We start from the raw sequence: 16,126 nt of genomic DNA on the forward strand, positions 1-16,126 counted from the left end.
TTAGCATCCGAAGTGTGGATCTGAACAGGGGAGGTGAATTTGTGCATGAAATTATGGGGATTTTGTTCTGCTTGGTTTGCTTCGTCTAGTAGTGTAACTTTCGCCGTTGTTTCGTTTACCGTTAAATTGTGTTTCCGATCTACGCCTTATTTTGATTTTAACCTCTGCATTTATTTATGTTCATTGGAGAAGATGAAGTCATTTTCAGTTGATGCTTTAGTTAGTTATGCTGCAGATTCTTTTCTGTCCGTACTTACCTTTTTCAGAATCTGGTCCCCACTTGTTTTAATTTCCTTGGTCTAGATATGTTGGTAGGAGTCCCAGATCTAGTAATTGTTTTGATTTAGTTCTTATGCATATTTCATTTCTGCCTAGATCTAGCAGTTAGCATAGCATATTTTATTTCCAGACTTACTTAGTTAAATTCCTCAACCCAAATATGCGTGGCAGCAGCCAAACCAAAAATAGTTTCCAAATCTCTACGCATGAATTTTACAAGTGCTCTCTACACTTGCTTATTCGCATTTATTGACTCAATTGATACTCCATAAAACTTTCTTGATTTTGTTTATGTACTCTCATATTAATAATAAGGCTCTCCAGCGCACCTCCCGACTCACCACGACCCACCTACATCAGCTCCAACACATCCACTCTATTTTGTGTCTTGTTATCGAGTCGGTTATTTATTTCCATCCGGGTTTTCTTTGTGGTTCTTTCCTGGATCAGATTACGAGAGTCGAACCACATAGGATTAGGTTTGTATTTCCATTATAAAAGAGTCTTGTTGTTTCCATGATTTCAATTGAGCAATAACAGCTTATCTTTTTAAAACTCTAAACTCTCTCTTATTCATCCATGTGGTTTGTTTTGTTGTTGGTTGGATGTGTTTTTTTTTTACCCACAAATACTGCCATTATGATCATATATATATCATTTTGTGGATGGATGAAGTAATATTTATTGACTTTTTGTTCTTTCAAGATAAATGTAAAACTGGGATCTGAAATAACCAAGAACGTATGATTCCTTGATGATTGTAGTTCATATGTGCATTATTTGTGCAATTTATTTTGCTTTTTCTATATAACATTGATGCATACATAATGAAAGTCCTAAGACTTTTGCTTTTATTGGCTCAATTATTAATAGTAGTAACATTTTGTGGAATTTGTTTATGTACTCATAATATCCTGATGATATTCTATGAATTATTTTTCTTGTACATTTTTTAACTTCCTTTTTTGTTTAATACTCACAAGTGAAGGTTGATGGATGTGTTTTTTTAGCAACAGAATATAATTGATACATATACTAGCTTATCGTTTTATGAATATAATAGTGTTAGATTGATCTTTTTCTGATCATATTGTTCTTGTTGTAGTAATAATTGATTATTAGAGTATGAAGAATTTAAAGAAACTCACTGCTATTGCAAACGAAGCTTTTCGGCTTGAACGATCCACGAACAACGAACCCGGACTCGTAATAATTAATTTGCGAATTATCGCCGGCCATTGTGGCGAAGTCGGCGATAATTCGGCGATAATGTTACCGTTGCTTCGCCGAGTGGCGATTTATCGCCGGATTATCGCCGAGCGATCGCCGGCCACTGTGGGCGACGCTCGGCGATAATCGGCGATTTTTAAAATTTTTTTTTTTTTTTTTGGCCGAACGGCTATTTTATCCCACCCCTATAAATATTTCATCCTCTTCCTCCATTCATCACCCACAAACTTCATTCACACAAATTTTCAATCTTTTTTCTCTCCATCTTTATTAAATGAGTTCTGATTCATCGTCTCGTGCTCAGTCCGACGAGGAAATATCACATTCTTCTTCCGAAGAAGAGGTACCTCCCGCTCCCACCGGATGGGATGTAGCGGGTTTCGCCAACAACCCAATCAACAACTATATCTCCCGCTGCATACAAAGCGAGATCGCTCGAATGCAGCAGCCACCCCCCCAACGGCCAATCCGCCGGCGGCGCCGATACATCCCTCGCAACCACACTGGTGCGCACGATCGGCTGTTCGCCGATTATTTCGCGGAGGAACCACGTTATCCGGCAGATGTATTTCGTCGCCGGTTCAGAATGCGCCGCTCCCTCTTCCTGCGCATTGTTAATGCGTTGTCCGCGCGTTACCCCGAGTTCCGGCTCCAGCGAGACGCAGCAGGGAAGCCCGGACTATCGCCCCTACAGAAATGCACTGTTGCCATCCGGCAGTTGGCATATGGAGGGTCCGCCGACATGTTCGATGAGTATCTGCAATGCGGCGAGACGACTGGCAACGAGTGCCTGAAGAATTTCTGTCAGGGCGTGCGAGAGATATTTGGGGAGCACTACCTTCGCTCGCCGGACGCAGCTGACTGCCAGTTCCTACTGGATTGGCACTGGAGGACCCACGGCTTTCCGGGGATGCTCGGCAGCATCGACTGTATGCACTGGCAGTGGAAGAACTGCCCAACCGCGTGGCGAGGCCAGTTTACTACCGGCTACAAAGGTACGCATCCCACCATCATTCTTGAAGCCGTTGCCGACCAACGGCTTTGGATTTGGCATGCTTATTTTGGTATAGCCGGGTCGAACAACGACCTAAATGTTCTCAATTCCTCGCCCCTTTTCAACGAGCGGATCAACGGATTAGGCCCCTCCATCGAATTCACGGCCAATGGCAATGTGCATAACATGGGGTACTACCTGGCTGACGGCATCTATCCGCAATGGCCCGTGTTTCTGAAGACGATCAGATGCCCACTCGGAGATAGAAGAAGGTATTTTGCCCGAGCGCAAGAGTCTGCGCGCAAGGATGTGGAGAGGGCATTTGGGGTGCTCCAATCGCGATTTGCACTGGTAAAGGGTCCGACGCGCTTTTTCTACCAGGGGGATATTGCCGATATCATGTATGCGTGCATCATCATGCATAACATGATCATCGAAGATGAACACGAAGGCGTCCTCGACGTCACCAACGACCCAAGTGTTGCATCATCGAGTCACGGTGTCTCAACCGAGTCCGCCCGCCAGGGTGTACCGCACAACGAACATGAACGGTTCCAGGCGTTCATGGACATACACCAGAAGGAGGCCCATCAAGCACTACAACACGATATCATCGAAGAATTGTGGGCAAATAGAAACCGCGCCCACCGCCCTTGAATTTTTTTTTCTTTGAATTTTTTTTTTGATTTTTTATTTCCATTCGTGTACTTTTTTTTTTTTTAATTTTCTTCGTTGTAATGTGTACCCGTGTTTAATACAACGAACTTTATTACTATTTATTTGATTTATCTTTATAAATTAAATAAGCTAGCTTTATTATATATAAAAATAAAACAATTAAATTAGTGATGATGTAAAAATGAAATGTTGAGTTAGGATTTGGTGTGCAATGTTGTGTGTCTTGTGTGCGTAACGGTGGGCTTTTGTGTGTGTTTTGTCAAATATCATAACTAATACATAAACAAATTTTACCATATTATCGTGCAACTTATATCCTGAACAAATTTTCTCATGTTTATGATAAGTACCATTTGAAAGCTTGGGAATTGATGCAATGGTAAATACCGACATACACAATGCTTATTTGACGCCTCGTGCTCAAAACATTGAAATGACACTTGAGAATTTGGATTAAATAAATTGTCTTGTTTATGATAGGTACCATTTGAAAGCTCGGGAATTGATGCAATGGTAAATACCAACATGCACAATGCTTATTCGGTGCCTCATGCTCAAAACTTGGATTCCGCACGGTAATATTCTTGTGTGACATAAAATATTAATTGAATAAATGAGAACTAAGATTAATTCCAAATGTTGTATTATTATTTTTATACTCAAAATTAAAAAAGATTATTAATTAGTTAGTAATTGATTTACTCAAATAATATAGGCCGACGAGATCCCAAGGTTTTTCATATCCATTGAGTACACCCAATGGCTTTGGCATCTCCAATAATTGGACGAACCCTGCCACATCAGCACACAAGGTAAAATTGCTAATTGTAATAGGATTATACTCATTGTATATCCTTATCAAATTGTTAAAACAATAACTTACTTCTATAATTTACCTATTTTTTGCATACATAATATATGCAGGCATTGTACGAAAGCTCGATGTCTGGTTTATTAAATAACATTGCAGCTCAACATATTTATCCGACACAACAAATGCAAAACAATGCCACAACTGTTATATCTCCTATTCCAATCAGGTAACACCGAGAGTTCATCGCGTAAATTAACGTGAGAATCGAGAAAGATGTATAAATACGAATTATGCATGAGCATATTAAATTCTGTTAATATGAAGTTTGCGGATAGTTCACAGATCATAGGATTCGAACCCTTTAGCTTATTCGCGAACTTTTTATGCGCAAATTGGCAAAAACATATGTGCAAGAGTGTGCTTGTGCGTGCAAGACTAATTATATTAACAATCAAGAATGTGTCATTCTCAATCCGATATTAATCATTCTCACTGATCTTTTGAATGTATATCCATTCATATATAACATGTTGATGTTTAGCTTATCTTTTAAATAAGGTATACTTTTAATCAAGACTAACTTACGTGTTATATAGACCAGTTAGTACTACTCAAGGAAGTCCATATCAAATGAATACACCAAGTGGCTTCAATCCGAGTGCTTCTAACGCCCTCTCATCATCATCATCACTGAAGGTACGACTTTATACATAACCTGCCTTTTGATGACTTGACTTATGAGATTTTTTTTTTCATTAATGACATTTATCCTTATAAATTAGTCTTTTGGGATAAGTTCTCATGTTTAATATGTACAAATTGATCTATGAAAAAAACTCTCCAAATCACGTGTGAGTGTATCACCACTACATTTTTATGTTACCTTCATATTTTATTTCATCGTATATGTATACATTTATTGTGTAGAGGAAAGTGCGTTCTCAAGATGAGACACCTCCAAATCATCAAAGTCGGAATTCCAATTTTGGTCGAGGTCTTCATAGGTATAGTTCAAGCTACAACAATGGGGAAAGGTATTAAAAATTTACTATTCTAGTAGTAGTAATATTTACTTAACATTTTATGTAGACTCTGCTAGCCAATTCTTATTAAATCGAATACAAATTCTAGGTACTCATTGTATGACAAGAGGTACGAGGATGTCGGCCTTCCTCTTGACCCCCATTTACGCATCTTCATTGCTTCAAATGAAACACGCACCGATTGATTGGGAATGCGCATTTGGCTAATGGTATGCAACATGGTTAACCGGACGTGACTCAAATCCCCTAACTTTGCTTATTGTATTTAAAAAAAAAAAAAGTTATTGCACTTGATTTACTAGTATCCTTCTTATAAAGAGAGTCGTTTGTTTAGTATCTAAAGATTACCTATTCCTATATAATCTTCTTCACAATTTATTTGAGAAAAAGTTCTCATTGCAAAATTATTTATCTCGACTAGGAATTAAAAAAAAATCAAAGCCAGATTTTACCAAAAAAAAATAAAAATAACACACTTTGAAAATAACATAGTACTGTACCGGATTGTGATCAATTGAGATTTTTTATGCTAATTGAGAAATGTGATGCAATATCAGCCACTCATTTTTATTGAATGGGTGGTCCAGATTTTTCCACATGGAAAATATCTTTAGATTAATTAATTATGAAAGGGCAGAATGGTAATATCATGGTAAATTTTATTCAACAAATATTTTTTTAAATTTTTAATTTTAATTTTTTATTAATTTTTTATAAAATTTTTTAAATTATCTTTTATTTTTTTAAATTTTTATTTAGATTTTTTTTAGATTTTTTTTTATTTTTTTTTATTATTTTTTTATTTTTTATTTTTCAACTACATATACAATTCATGTCAACTACACACATATAATGTCAACTATGTGTACAATCCATGTCAACCACACACACAATTCATGTCAACTACACACATATAATGTCAACTATGTGTACAACCCATGTCAACTACATATACAATTCATGTTAATTACACAATATAATGTCAACTACATGTACAATTCATGTCAAATAGTATTTATTAAATAAAGTTGTTGACATTTGATGTGTAGTTGACATGAATTGTATATGTAGTTGAAAAAAAAATTTAAAAAAATAAAAAATAAAAAAAAAAGCGAAAAAAAAAGTTTTAAAAATTAAAAAAAATTAAAAAAAATAAATAAAATTACAATTATGCCCCTCTGTTGACATAAACTACATGCTGTTGACATTTCACAAATATTCTGGATGAGTGGCTGAGATTGCATCTCAATTCTCAATTAGGTTGATAAATCTCAACCTAACAAGACACCTACTGTACCTGGATAAAAATAACACTGCATCCCATCGAGTTATACTAGCTACTCCATTATTAACAGTGAAAAGGATGAAATAAAATACTACTCCTTTAATACTCCGTAGTAATGTTGGTGTCAAAAATAATTCATCGGTTAGCCATTAAGAGTCTCATTTTTTGGCGGCACAAATTTGAAGTTATATTCAGAAAAATAGATGAAAAAAAAATAATGGAAATATGAGTCTCACTTGTAGTATTTAGTAGTATTAAATGAAATATGAGTGGAATAAATTAGTAAAATATAAGACTTTATTACCATTAATGGTAAAAATCAATTGGGACTTTTATTTGCTTACGAAGAGAGTATTCCGTATTTATTTATGCCGAATTACTCTCTCCAAATTACAGACATCAGTACCCAATATCCTATGTGCATTTTGATGGGCCTAGGTAGGACTATTTATACTATCAAATCAATCTTTATGGCATAGACTACTCAAATCAGCTTTTTTTGTGATATCTAATCAACCTCATATCAATACAGGAGGGGCAGAGACCAGAGCTGTGGTGAAGGGTATAGAGCAAACTTTTCTAAAACTAAAGTATTGATTTGTAATTTTCTCTATATATGTCATTTGAAATTAAATTAGAAGCTAAAAACACTTAGGTTGTTGCACTTGATGTACTAATATTTCTAGTACTATTATTTTATTTTATTTTAATAAGTAGGAGTACTTTATTCGCTATCAAAATTTTGTTCTCTACTCTAGTTATACAATATATATAACTTACTAAGCATATTTTCTTAAATCATGGTGAGATAGATGGAATACTAATTTAATTATATCATGTCAAAAACACCGATTAAAAGAACGAGTCATTACTTCGATGCTGCAATAGACTTGCGATCGAAGAGGGTGCATTGCGTGCAGTGTCACAATTGACGGTGTTGTCCATTTCGTGATGGTGAAGGGATATCAAGCGGCGCAGGTGTTGCTCGACGATAATGTCGTATTCTTTTTTCATTGTTTAAGGTAGTTGAGTCAATTTTTTTTTGCAAAATTTTATATCTCTCAAACTTTTCTCTCTCCATCTCTTATTTTACTCCCTCCGTCCCAAGATAAGTGAGCATAAACTATTCGACACGAGATTTAAGGAAATGAGGTTTTGTTAGTAAAGTGGAAAGTGAATAAAGTAAGAAAGTGAATAACGTAGAAATAAAAAGTAAGAGAGACAATACCAAAAAATAATGGAAATGACTCACTTATCTTGGGACATAAGGGCATCCGCAATGGGGCAGACGATGCATCGTCCGTCGCATCGTCAGCCACTGCAGCATCGCGCACGATGGGTTAACCATCGTCCGCGGACGATGTGCGGAGGATACCCATCGTCCGTCGCATCGTCCGCCACTGTGGACGACGGCGGACGATGGGTCGCGGACGATGGGCACGCGTTTCTATTTTTTTTTTGAATTTTTTCAAATTTTTTTTCTTATTTAAACTCTACTATTCACTACCATTTCACACACTCCAATTTCACATCTCTTCAATTTCTCTTCAATTATTCTCTCTCATTGACTCAAAAATGAATCCCGACGACTACGATTTGAGTACATCGGATGGCTGCAGACGGTCCTTGACTCGAGCCTTGTTCGATGCCGTTAATGAAGCCAAGGCGGAATGCTTGGCACAAATGCAGCGGGAGCAGGCGGCGGCGGCGGCGGCGGAGGCGCGGATCCCTCGCCCGATACGACGACGGACGTTTGTCCCCCGCGAGCACGACGTAGCGCACGAACGTCTGTTCGCAAATTATTTTGCCGAGAATCCAAGGTGGGGCCCGAATGTTTTTCACCGCCATTTTAGAATGAGCCGAGATCTTTTTCTCCACATTGTGCATACGTTGGAGGCCCGTGATGAGTACTTCCAGTATCGGGAAGATGGGATCGGCAGACCCGGACTTACGCCGTTGCAGAAGTGCACGGTTGCAATCCGCCAGTTGGCCTACGGCACAACAGCCAGATATGTTCGACGAGTACCTTCACGTCGGGATACAACTGGCCGCGAATGTCTGAAGAATTTTTGTAAGTTAGTTATGGAGGCTTTTGGCGACACATATTTGCGACGCCCGACTGCTGACGATTGCCAGAACCTGATGCGGATGCACGAGACGGTGCGCGACTTCCCTGGGATGCTAGGGAGCATCGACTATATGCACTGGCAGTGGAAGAATTGACCGACAGCCTGGAGAGGCCAATTTACTAGCGGCTACAAGGGCAGCCACCCGACGATGATCCTAGAAGCCGTCGCTGACCACCGCCTCTGGATCTGGCATGCCTACTTTGGTGTAGCCGGGTCGAACAACGACATCAACGTCCTCAACTCGTCCACCCTATTCGCCGATCAGTGCAGGGGTCGCGGTCCGGCCATTCAGTTCACTGCCAACGGCGCACACATCATATGGGGTACTACTTGGCCGACGTCATGTATGCGTGCATCATCATGCATAACATGATAGTCGAACAAGAACGTGGCCATGTCACCAATTGGGTGGATGATGAAGCCGGATCTAGCTCCAGCACGGCGACCTCGCCGGTCACTCGAGGATTACCGACTGGCTTCGGTGCGGTTCTAGAGCGACAGGCCTCAATGCGCAACCAACAAGACCATACTCAGCTCATGACCGACATGATTGAAGAAGTTTGGAACCGCGAGCCGTTGAGAAATTATAGTTTTTTTTTTCGTATTGTAATGTTTGAAATTTAATGAAATGAAGTTTTAGTTTTCCAAATTTTGAAGTATTTAAATATTCAAATAATAGAAAAATGCTTAGGGCGTCGCTTAGGGCGGGCTATAGTCCGCCCCACTGCAGGTGGAATAGGAGGAGGATAAAATGCTGACGTGGCGGTGCATAAGGCATCGCTTAGGGCGTCCCATTATGGATGCCCTAATATGAGTCGCTTATCTTGGGACGGAGAGAATATTTCTTATCCTATTTTACTATATTGAATTTAATCTTTAACGCATTCATTTCTTAAATCACGTATTCAAAAGGACTACACCAACTATCTTTGATCCGTTACTTACACCTTCCCACTAAACCCAAGCATTTACTCCAACATTAATTGACACCAACTAAGAATTTTAAGTTCCAACACGAAAGCATAAACAGTGGTGTGTTATTATATATACTCAACACAACTTCTCTCAATACCATAAACAACTCCTCTCCTCCATTCCTTTCAATTCTCTTCTTCTAGTTTAGTGTGATAGGAATCGACAATGTATTGGGTTGCCCACCACAGTCCAACAACCTCGTTCGCTACACACTACACCACAACCCTATGCCAAACAAAACTGGTCTCTCCCTTTTTTTTCAAATTTTCTCTTTTAGGAGTATATTTTAAATTTGGAGTCATGATTTCATTATTTTGACAGAAAATATATCCAACTTTCATGGGAAGCTTTGGAGCAAGAGCTCCAGAGAGGTGCAGCATGGAAAGGGAAGGAGAGGTGACGACTTGGGAGGTGCGAATTGCACAAGCAAATGGAGAATTCTTCTTTGAAGAGGGTTGGGTTAATTTTGTGGAGGATAACAATATAGAAGAGCATGATCTCTTGATATTTTCGTATGTGGAGCCAGCTCGTGTATTCGTTCAAATCTTCGGCAGAAATGGCATTGGAAAACGAATTCGAAACACACCAGGTTACTTATTACTGCCTCCGTCCCTGAAAATTTGATACGGTTTACTATTTTGGTCCGTCCCTGAAAATTTTGATACACTTCACTTTTACCATTTTTAGCAGTGGATCTCATATTCTACTAACTCATTCCTACCCACGTTTTATTATAAAACTAAGTAATACTTTAAAAGTAGGACTCACATCCCACCAACTTTTTTAACTCGCTTTCCATTACATTTCTTAAAACCCGTATCGGATCAAAGTGTAGGAAATTTTGGGGGACGGAAGTAGTATAAAATGCTTTCTTTTCATAATTGAATTAGTGTAAAAAATGTTTTGATATCATTTTCTTTGCAGGATATCCCTCTGAAATTCAGAAGAGATTGTCTCGCAAGAACCCAACCAACAATGCCCTTTGAAAATGAAGCATTATGTAATTTAATCAGCTTTTAATTAGTAACTAATCAGCTTTTGTAATATCTAATCTAATCAGCTTTTGTAACTTAAAATTTGTAATCAGACTTTCTTTCCATTTAGCTTTTTTTGTGTGATAGACTAACCTTGAATGAAATAGTACAATTTATGACATGAGCAGATGATATTAATTTAATCATTAAACCTCTAAATACTAAACAACTTATTTTTGGAAGAAAAGTAATAGGTAGGTCATTTTGCAATTGGAGTATTATAAACAACAAATTTGCAATTGGAGTATTATAAACACAAAATTTGTGACCAAATTATGTACAATTAAAAATTAGTTTATTTGGAAAAATAGATTTGTTTATGCATTTAATTAAATTATATGGATGCATATATAGTACATGGAAAGTGCATAATATTGTGGTCATATATTTATGATTTGTATATAATTTTTTTATTTTTTTGGACCATAAATGTAATTAGTGCATACTTTAATTCAAATTTTAAAAATAAAAAATGAGATTAAAGGCAAATATGTCTTTTTAACTTGTCCACTTACTATATTTATTACTTTAATATATAATTAATACATCAAATTATTGATATAACCTTATTTTGGTTGCACAAAATTTGGTTGTTTATCATCACTCTATTATAAAACATGGATCTAGATATAATTCGTAAGTTGCAAAATACTACCTCCATCCCTGAAAATTTGTCCCATTTTTACATTTCTGTCTATTTTCCAAAATTTATCCCATTTCACTTTTATCATTTTTGACAGTGGACCTCATATTCCACTAACTCATTCCCACTCATATTTTATTATAAAACTAATCCGTGGCGATATTGCGTTTAACATCTCCATATTATTTAAGGAAGTGTAAATGAGAATTCACTTTATTTCGCAAAAGTGAATGCTACAATAGCATTTGTGAAAAGTGTTTTTCATTCAGATACATAATATTCTTGTTTCCTGAGAATATTTGGGGATTTGAAGAGCTTTAAAGAAATCAACACTAAGTTTCTTTGCAAAGGTATTGGTTGATTTCAATTAGAATGCTGTGTTAATTTATGCCTATTTTAATCATACTATATCAGATTACATCTGTGGTTTGCAGATCTAATTTTGGTTATTCAGAAGATTTAAAGTCTACAAGTCTCACAAATGTTGATTTATTAATGTTTATGGTCATTTATATTCATTTGATCAGCAGATGTAAGTGCTCTCTTGCTTTATATAAGTAGTAATTTTTTATTAACTTATGATGAAATGAAATCCATAATTTTTTAATTTTTTGATTATCTCATAATTGTCAAATTGAAACTATTAAAATTATTGTTTAACGAACTTATTTCATTATGATTTTGTAATAGATATCAAGCGAGTCAACCATTTAATACTACAACGATGGTTGGTGAAGAAGCACACTATGAGGAGATGATGAATAGATATGACATATCACTGTCAAATATACATCCTCAATTTCAATTTTCAAGATCTTCGTCTACAAATGGAAAGGTGCAAATTGAATCCTCACAAACGCTCGTAAGACATATATATATAAATCCTTGTGTGTTGTATGTGCAACGTTGTGTGTCGTATGTGTATGTTTGTGTGTATGTTTGTGTTTTGTGTACGTGTGCAGTGCACATGGTGTGCAGTGTTTTGCGGTTTTGTGAGTGTGTAGTGCAACATTTGGTGTGCAATGTTGTGTGTCTTGTGTGCGTAACGGTGGGCTTTTGTGTGTGTTTTGTCAAATATCATAACTAATACATAAACAAATTTTACCATATTATCGTGTAACTTATATCCTGAACAAATTTTCTCATGTTTATGATAAGTATCATTTGAAAGCTCGGGAATTGATGCAATGGTAAATACCGACATACACAATGCTTATTTGACGCCTCGTGCTCAAAACATTGAAATGACACTTGAGAATTTGGATTAAATAAATTGTCTTGTTTATGATAGGTACCATTTGAAAGCTCGGGAATTGATGCAATGGTAAATACCAACATGCACAATGCTTATTCGGTGCCTCATGCTCAAAACTTGGATTCCGCACGGTAATATTCTTGTGTGACATAAAATATTAATTGAATAAATGAGAACTAAGATTAATTCCACATGTTGTATTATTATTTTTGTACTCAAAATTTAAAAAGATTATTAATTAGTTAGTAATTGATCTACTCAAATAATAATAGGCCGACGAGATCCCAAGGTTTTTCATATCTATTAAGTACACCCAATGGCTTTGGCATCTCCAATAATTGGACGAACCCTGCCACATCAGCACCCAAGGTAAAATTGCTAATTATTATAGGATTATACTCATTGTATATCCATCAAATTGTTAAAACAATAACTTATTTCTATAATATACCTATTTTTTGCATACATAATTTATGCAGGCATTGTAGAAAAGCCCGATGTCTGGTTTATTAAATGACATTGCAGCTCAACATATTTCTCAACATATTTATCCGACACAACAAATGCAAAACAATGCCACAGCTGTTATATCTCCTATTCCAATTAGGTAACACCGAGAGTTCATCGCGTAAATTAACGTGAGAATCGAGAAAGATGTATAAATACGAATTATGCATGAGCATATTAAATTCTGTTAATATGAAGTTTGCGGATAGTTCACCGATCATAGGATTCGAACCCTTGAGCTTATTCGCGAACTTTTTATGCGCAAATTGGCAAAAACATATGCGCAAGAGTGTGCATGTGCGTGCAAGACTAATTATATTAACAATCAAGAATGTGTCATTCTCAATTCGATATTAATCATTCTTGCTGATCTTTTGAATGTATATCCATTCATATATAACATGTTGATGTTTAGCTTATCTTTTAAATAAGGTATACTTTTAATCAAGACTAACTTATGTGTTATATAGACCAGTTAGTACTACTCAAGGAAGTCCATATCAAATGAATATACCAAGTGGCTTCAATCTGAGTGCTTCTAACGCCCTCTCATCATCATCATCACTGAAGGTACGACTTTATACATAACCTACCTTTTGATGACTTCACTTAGGAGCAAAAAAAACTTTTCATTAATGACATTTATCCTTATAAATTAGTCTTTTGGGATAAGTTCTCTTGTTTAATATGTACAAATTGATCTATGAAAAAAACTCTCCAAATCACGTGTGAGTGTTTCACCACTACATTTTTTATGTTACCTTCATATTTTATTTCATCGTATATGTATACATTTATTGTGTAGAGGAAAGTGCGTTCTCAAGATGAGACACCTCCAAATTATCAAAGTCGGAATTCCAATTTCGGTCGAGGTCTTCATAGATACAGTTCAAGCTACAACAATGGGGAAAGGTATCAAAAATTTACTATTCTAGTACTAATAATTACTTACCATTTTATGTGGACTCTGCTTGCCAGTTCTTATTAAATCGAATACAAATTTTAGGTACTCATTGTATGGCAAGAGGTATGAGGATGTCGGTCTTCCTCTTGACCCCCATTTACGCATCTTCATTGCTTCAAATGGAACACGCACCGATTGATCGAGAATGCGCACTTAGCTAATTGTATGCAACGTGGTTATCCAGACGTGACTCAGACGCCCCTAATTCTTATTATTATTATTATTATTATTATTATTATTATTATTATTATTATTATTATTATTATTATTGTACATCTAATAAAAATAAGTCATAGCACTTGATTTACTAGTATCCTCTCCTTCTAAAGAGTCATTTGTTTAGTATCTAAAGATTAGCTATTCCTTTATGATCTTCTTTACAATTTATATGAGCAAAAGTTCTCATTGCAAAGTTAATTATCTATTCCTTTACAATCTTCTTTACTAATTTAATAAACTTGTGTCAAATACACCGCCTAAAAGAATGATTCATTCCTTCGATGCTGCAATAGAGCCGCGATCGAAGGGGGTCGTTGTGCGCAGTGTCACTATTGGCGGCGTTGTCCATTCGTGACCGGGAAAGGGATGGCAAGTGGCGCAGGTGTTGCTCGATGCCAGTAGCGAGTGCGGAGCCGCCAGGGTGTGAGGGTTGAATTTTATTTATTTATTCCAAATTCCAAATTCTACAAATACAACCACATTCCGCTCTCATTTCATAGCAAATTAAATTTTATTCAAAATTTTTATTTGTGTTCATAATTTACTCTCTCCACTTCAACCTTTAACACATCAATTATTTTTTTAAATCTCGTGCAATCCATTAATGCCATAGTCCGACTGTACCTCCACCTAGAGGTGCCCACGGTTCCGGAACCGGCGGTTACGGTTCGGAACTGCCGGTTGCGGTTTTGGAAATTGCCGAACCGGAACCGAACCGTGATGGTGTTTCACGGTTTCGGTTCTGAACCAGCGGTTTTCCAGTGTTTTTTTTTTACGGTTTTCACGGTTCTGAACCGCCGGTTTTTGTTGTTCCGGCTTAGTTTCACGGTTTTCCCGTAATTTTTCACGGTTCCAGTTTAGAACCGTTCGGAACCAGCGGTTCCGGCACGGTTTTGGTTCGAAAATTTTTGAACCTAAACCGAACCACGGTTCAAAAATCAACGGTTTCGGTTCGAATAAATTCTCACAATTTCAGTTCGGAACCGTAACCGGCGGTTACGGTTTCGGTTTTAACCGCCGGTTCGATAAACCTTGGGCAGGTCTACCTCCACCTTCCAACTATGCCCAAGCATTTACTGCAACATTAATTCACACCAACTAAGAAATTCAAAGTTCCAACGCTATATTACATATTCTCAACACAACTTCTCTCAATACCATAAACAACTACTCTCCTCCATTCCTTTGTGAAATTCCAAACAAATCTGATAATTTCAGCTGGAATTGACAATGTATGCCGCCCACAGTCCAGCAACCGCATTCTTTACACACTACACCACAAGCCTATGTCAACCAAAACTGGTCTCTCCCTTTTTTTTGGATGATTTCTACTAGTGTATATATAGTTTAAATTTGGACTCATGTTTTCATTTTGTGGGCAGAAAATACCGGCAGCATTCGTTGTGAACTTCGGAGCAAGAGGTGGAGAGAGGTGCAGCATGGAAAGGAGAGGAGAGGTGACGACTTGGGAGGTGCGAATTGCAGAAGCAAACGGAGAATTCTTCTTCGAAGAGGGTTGGATTAATTTTGTGGAGGATAACAATATAGAGGAGCGCGACGTGTTGATCTTTTCGTATGTGGAGCCGGCTCGTGTATTTGTTCAAATCTTCGGCACAAATCGTTGTGCAAAAAGAATTCGAAACACACCAGGTTTTCTTCATAGTTGAATGAGTGTAGAAATGAAAATGGCCATGTTTTGATTTCGTTTTCTTTGCAGGATATCCCTCTGAAATTCAGAAAAGATTGTCTCGCAAGAACCCAACCAACAATGCCCTTTGAAAATGAAGCATTATGTAATTTAATCAGCCTTTTATTAGTAGTAACTAATCAGCTTTTGTAATATCTTATCTAATCAGCTTTTGTAAGATAGACTGCCTTCAAATTTGTAACCAGACTTTCCATGAAGCTTTTGTGTGATGGACTCTTTAAAGAACAGCTTTTGATTTAAACCTCTTAAGAGCATCCACAATGGAGGCTAGTAGATAGGCTAGCCGATCGCGGGTGCTAGCCGATTCGCTAGCCTCCATTGCGACAATTTAGGCTAGCCGATCGGTGAACTCTAGCCGACCGCTGGCCG

At 37.0% G+C, this 16,126-nt stretch overlaps 4 protein-coding genes across 4 annotated transcripts; all 4 read left to right on the forward strand.

Annotated features, from left to right (window-relative positions):
• The first annotated feature begins 1,506 nt into the window (after nt 1-1,506).
• LOC125202810 (putative nuclease HARBI1) lies at nt 1,507-3,214 on the forward strand. The gene has a single exon (XM_048101284.1). It carries the CDS (start codon nt 1,784-1,786, stop codon nt 3,158-3,160), a length of 1,377 nt encoding a protein of 458 aa, XP_047957241.1. The 5' UTR covers nt 1,507-1,783; the 3' UTR covers nt 3,161-3,214.
• Nucleotides 3,215-7,898: 4,684 nt separating this feature from the next.
• Nucleotides 7,899-8,546, forward strand: LOC125224269. Its single transcript, XM_048127650.1, has one exon. The coding sequence runs from the start codon at nt 7,899-7,901 to the stop codon at nt 8,544-8,546; it is 648 nt and encodes a 215-aa protein (XP_047983607.1).
• Nucleotides 8,547-9,534: 988 nt separating this feature from the next.
• Nucleotides 9,535-10,514, forward strand: LOC125202505. The gene is made up of 3 exons (XM_048100913.1): nt 9,535-9,670; nt 9,749-10,016; nt 10,352-10,514. Exons 1-3 carry the CDS (start codon nt 9,593-9,595, stop codon nt 10,411-10,413), a joined length of 408 nt encoding a protein of 135 aa, XP_047956870.1. The 5' UTR covers nt 9,535-9,592; the 3' UTR covers nt 10,414-10,514.
• Nucleotides 10,515-15,218: 4,704 nt separating this feature from the next.
• LOC125216749 (B3 domain-containing protein Os03g0120900-like) lies at nt 15,219-15,998 on the forward strand. Its single transcript, XM_048118549.1, has 3 exons — nt 15,219-15,351; nt 15,432-15,699; nt 15,767-15,998. Exons 1-3 carry the CDS (start codon nt 15,280-15,282, stop codon nt 15,826-15,828), a joined length of 402 nt encoding a protein of 133 aa, XP_047974506.1. The 5' UTR covers nt 15,219-15,279; the 3' UTR covers nt 15,829-15,998.
• Nucleotides 15,999-16,126: the final 128 nt, after the last annotated feature.

The sequence above is a fragment of the Salvia hispanica genome, chromosome 1 (genome assembly GCF_023119035.1).
Source record: "Salvia hispanica cultivar TCC Black 2014 chromosome 1, UniMelb_Shisp_WGS_1.0, whole genome shotgun sequence".
In the NCBI taxonomy this organism is placed as follows: domain Eukaryota; kingdom Viridiplantae; phylum Streptophyta; class Magnoliopsida; order Lamiales; family Lamiaceae; genus Salvia; species Salvia hispanica.

What these genes read in the sequence shown, in the direction of transcription:
- LOC125202810 (XM_048101284.1), top strand. Translation starts at nt 1,784, where the DNA reads ATGAGTTCTGATTCATCGTCTCGTGCTCAGTCCGACGAGGAAATATCA.
- LOC125224269 (XM_048127650.1), top strand. Translation starts at nt 7,899, where the DNA reads ATGAATCCCGACGACTACGATTTGAGTACATCGGATGGCTGCAGACGG.
- LOC125202505 (XM_048100913.1), top strand. Translation starts at nt 9,593, where the DNA reads ATGTATTGGGTTGCCCACCACAGTCCAACAACCTCGTTCGCTACACAC. An exon ending in CCCTATGCCAAACAAAACTG is followed by an intron (nt 9,671 to 9,748) that starts GTCTCTCCCTTT and finishes TTATTTTGACAG; the next exon opens with AAAATATATCCAACTTTCAT. An exon ending in ACGAATTCGAAACACACCAG is followed by an intron (nt 10,017 to 10,351) that starts GTTACTTATTAC and finishes TTTTCTTTGCAG; the next exon opens with GATATCCCTCTGAAATTCAG.
- LOC125216749 (XM_048118549.1), top strand. Translation starts at nt 15,280, where the DNA reads ATGTATGCCGCCCACAGTCCAGCAACCGCATTCTTTACACACTACACC. An exon ending in GCCTATGTCAACCAAAACTG is followed by an intron (nt 15,352 to 15,431) that starts GTCTCTCCCTTT and finishes TTTTGTGGGCAG; the next exon opens with AAAATACCGGCAGCATTCGT. An exon ending in AAGAATTCGAAACACACCAG is followed by an intron (nt 15,700 to 15,766) that starts GTTTTCTTCATA and finishes TTTTCTTTGCAG; the next exon opens with GATATCCCTCTGAAATTCAG.